The sequence below is a fragment of the Myotis brandtii genome, unplaced genomic scaffold (assembly GCF_000412655.1).
Source record: "Myotis brandtii unplaced genomic scaffold, ASM41265v1 scaffold105, whole genome shotgun sequence".
In the NCBI taxonomy this organism is placed as follows: Eukaryota; Metazoa; Chordata; class Mammalia; order Chiroptera; family Vespertilionidae; genus Myotis; species Myotis brandtii.
Genome location: NW_005353538.1, coordinates 9876724 through 9880064, shown reverse-complemented (window position 1 = coordinate 9880064; position 3341 = coordinate 9876724). Strand labels below are relative to the sequence as shown.

At 37.2% G+C, this 3341-nt stretch overlaps 1 protein-coding gene across 3 annotated transcripts in view; it reads left to right on the top strand.

Annotated features, from left to right (window-relative positions):
* Nucleotides 1–2938, top strand: part of LOC102240773 (caspase-12-like) — a 14783-nt gene extending 11845 nt beyond the window's left edge. For all 3 annotated transcript variants that reach the window (XM_014539810.1, XM_014539804.1, XM_014539817.1), the window contains 3 exons: nt 1601–1710; nt 2087–2186; nt 2772–2938. In XM_014539810.1, the coding sequence (XP_014395296.1) occupies nt 1601–1710; nt 2087–2185 (209 nt within the window). In that variant the 3' untranslated portion in view covers nt 2186; nt 2772–2938. The remainder of the gene's footprint in view (nt 1–1600; nt 1711–2086; nt 2187–2771) is intronic.
* Nucleotides 2939–3341: the final 403 nt, after the last annotated feature.

Here is a 3341-nt window from a genome sequence, read left to right as displayed (position 1 = left end):
TGCTCGCTTCAGTGCCTGGCTGCCGGCCGCCATCTTGGCTGACAGTTAATTTGCATATACCCACTGATTAGCCAATGAAAAGGGTAGCGGTCGTACGCCAATTACCATGTTTCTCTTTTATTAGTGTAGATATATATATATACATACATACATACCCATGGCACAGAAATGTATCATCTTCTCATGGTTTGGTCTACCTGATCATGTACTAGCAATTAAATGAGCGAACCAAGAAAATTATAATAATTGTACTACATATCCTAGAATCTCTTGGCCTGTTATTTAAAGAGTTACATAGCTGTATTTTTCAGAGGAGAGAGTTAGAATTTTGGGAGATGCTCACTTAAGGTTGATATTTAATATTCTAAAAATAGATAAACTTATCTAGAAACAGAGAACAGAATGAGATGGAATCCTACATCAAAGACTTGAAGAACTCTAGAGCTAGAAATATTAGAGCTAGAAATATTAGAGCTAGAAATATCAGAGCTAGAAATATTAGTCATCAAATTAGACTCAGGCCCAGCCAGCATGGCTTAGTGGTTGAGCATCAACCTGGGAACTGGGAGGTGGCCGTTCCCAGGTTGATTCCTAGTCAGGGCACATGCCTGGGTTGTGGGCTCCATCCCTAGAGTGGGGCATGTAAGGGGCAGCCAATCGATGATTCTCTCTCATTACTAATGTTTCTCTCTCTCTCTCTCTCTCTCTCTCTCTCTCTCTCTCTCTCTCTCTCTCTCTCTCTTCCTCCCTCTTCCTTCCTCTCTGAAATCAATAAAAATATATTTAAAAAATTCGACTCAGAAGGTAGGGTCAGAGAATAAAAAATAAAACTAAGAGTATGTGTTGTCAGAGTTACTAAGAAAGAATCTGCTGGAGTTACCAATAGTTTCTGATGTGAATAAGAGCTCAGATAAAGATGAGGCCCAATGAGTTACCATTAGATTTAATGACTTGGAGGATATGGGTGACCTTGCAGAAAGTCATTTGGTAAATATAGTGTGGGAGGGAGAAGCTAGACAGGAGTGAGGAGGCTGGGAGAAAATGAAGATGGTGAGTAGAGATATATTTGAGAAACAACTATAAAAAGAAAGGAGAAATAGAAACATAGCTGCAGATAAACTGACAATTAGAATATTTGCTTTTTTATGATAGAAGATAATTGATCACATTGCAGTGGTAAAGAGGAGTAGTAATTCAATAGATATTCACACAACAAAACTTTAAGTGTAAAAAAATTATACTAGGAAATAGTATGGATGAAGAGAAGACCCAGAGTCAAAGAACATCAAGGGCTGTATTCTTTTTTATACTGTGTAGTAGGTGCTGAAAGGATATATGTCCTTTTCCACTCTGTTCAATCCTAAGGTCCATAACTTTGGCCCTGCTACTAATAAAGTCAAGGGGATTTATGATTGAGGGTCCATGGTGGTTTTCTTTGAACTGTTATAAAAACCTGTGGTGCTAGCTTTATCCAGATTTGGCCTCCCTCTTTCTTCCAAAGCATTAAAATCAAACTTTGTCTAAAAGCTACCGCTTTAGGAGGCTTTCATACTTAAACAATGTCTGCATCCCTCAATATTTTTATACTTTTTATTTGCAGATAATAGCTCTTGGAGAGGGGTCAAAACTGGCTCTTTCTTCATTTCCCAAATTATCTACCACTTCAAGGAATATGCTTGGTGTCATCATTTGGAGGAGATTTTTCGAAAGGTAGGATCTTTTCCTTTTATTCCGTGCCCCAGAACATTTTGTAGAACCATTTACAAAATGTTTTCAGGAATCCTGAAGCCTTAAGTCCCTTTGATGCTCTTTCCTGTATTCCAAGTTTACTTTAGTTTTTTGAAGTAATACATGGAACCAGTGTGAGTTTCTCCAATTCTAGTAGCCTTGCTCATTCAGGGAATGTTTTTGAAGGTACTAATTTCATTGTGTATGCACTATATCCAAGGATGCTAAAATTTCTGTTTATATCATGTAAAAATAGCCTTTCTTCTGTTTATATCATGTAAAAATTAGCCTGACCCCGAAGTGAAAAGTTCAAATTTCCTCTTTCAAAAATCTCTAAAGGCTTTCTTGGCTACTTTAGGTTCAACATTCATTTGAGACACCAAAGGAACTGGCCCAGATGCCAACGATTGAAAGAGTATCCATGACACGGTATTTCTACCTCTTCCCTGGGAACTAAGGTAAATGGAACCAAGACGTGGACTTGGGTGCTTCCTGCTCAGAGTCTTTACATAAAGTCTAGATAGAATGGAGAGCAATGATAGAGTGCTGCTGCCCAGTCATCACTAAGGCTCACCTTATCTGCCCTTTTTTAATGGCCCTTGGAGGAACCCTGGTTTTATTTGCATAATAAATGCAAATAAAATGATTGCATAAGAAATGATTAAGTCCAGATAGACAATTCTTCAGTCCTTACTTCTCTCAAAACTCTACTCAGTAAGTAGGAAATATTTAGTTCTGATGCATGCACTAAACAAAACAATGGGACATGTTACATACAGCTGGTGTTTTGGCTTCCTTCCCAAAAAGCCTGTTTTGCTGAGTCATATCCCTACTCTTTTTGACATGAGGCTTGCTAGTGCCACAGTGTCAATTAACTGCTGATGAATCTACACTGAGGCAGTGAGGCCCTGGTAAAGATTGTCTTGTTTGGGCATGATAGATACATAGCCCATTTTTGAAGATATATCTCATAGTAGAAATTAGTTCTATTTATATCTTACTTCTAGTTACTAATAACAACATTCTCTTTCTACTTTTTCCAGGACAAATGGAGACATTATGGTCTCTATGATTCTACTACTTTAAAAGGTCAATTTTTCATGAAGAATATTTTTGTACCAAACATTCAATTGCCTACCCTTTACAAATGCCAGGCTAAAATCACGATCTTACTGTTATTGAATTAATGCTCAATAAAGTTCCTTTAAAAGTATGCTTGTTTTCTCATTTTATCATAAAGGTAATTCATGCTCACTGTAAAACAAATTTTAAGTATAGAGAAACATAAAAATATTTTTAATGAAGAAATAATACTTCTTGCCATGGCCTGTGTGGCTCAGTTGGTTTGGCATCATCCAGGCACTGAGGGATTGCCAGTTGGATTCCTGGTCATGGCACCTGCCCCTGTTGCATCTCCATCCCCTATTGGGGCAGCCAATCAATGCATCACTCTAATATTGATGTTTCTCTCTCTCCCCCTTCCTCCTCTCTCTAAAATAATAAGAAAATATCTTTAAAAAAACGAATAATACTTCTTAACTTTCTCTTAACTCTATTTGTAATAACCTGCTAATTTTATAAAGTTCCTTGATTTTGTATCAATTCTGTTTCTG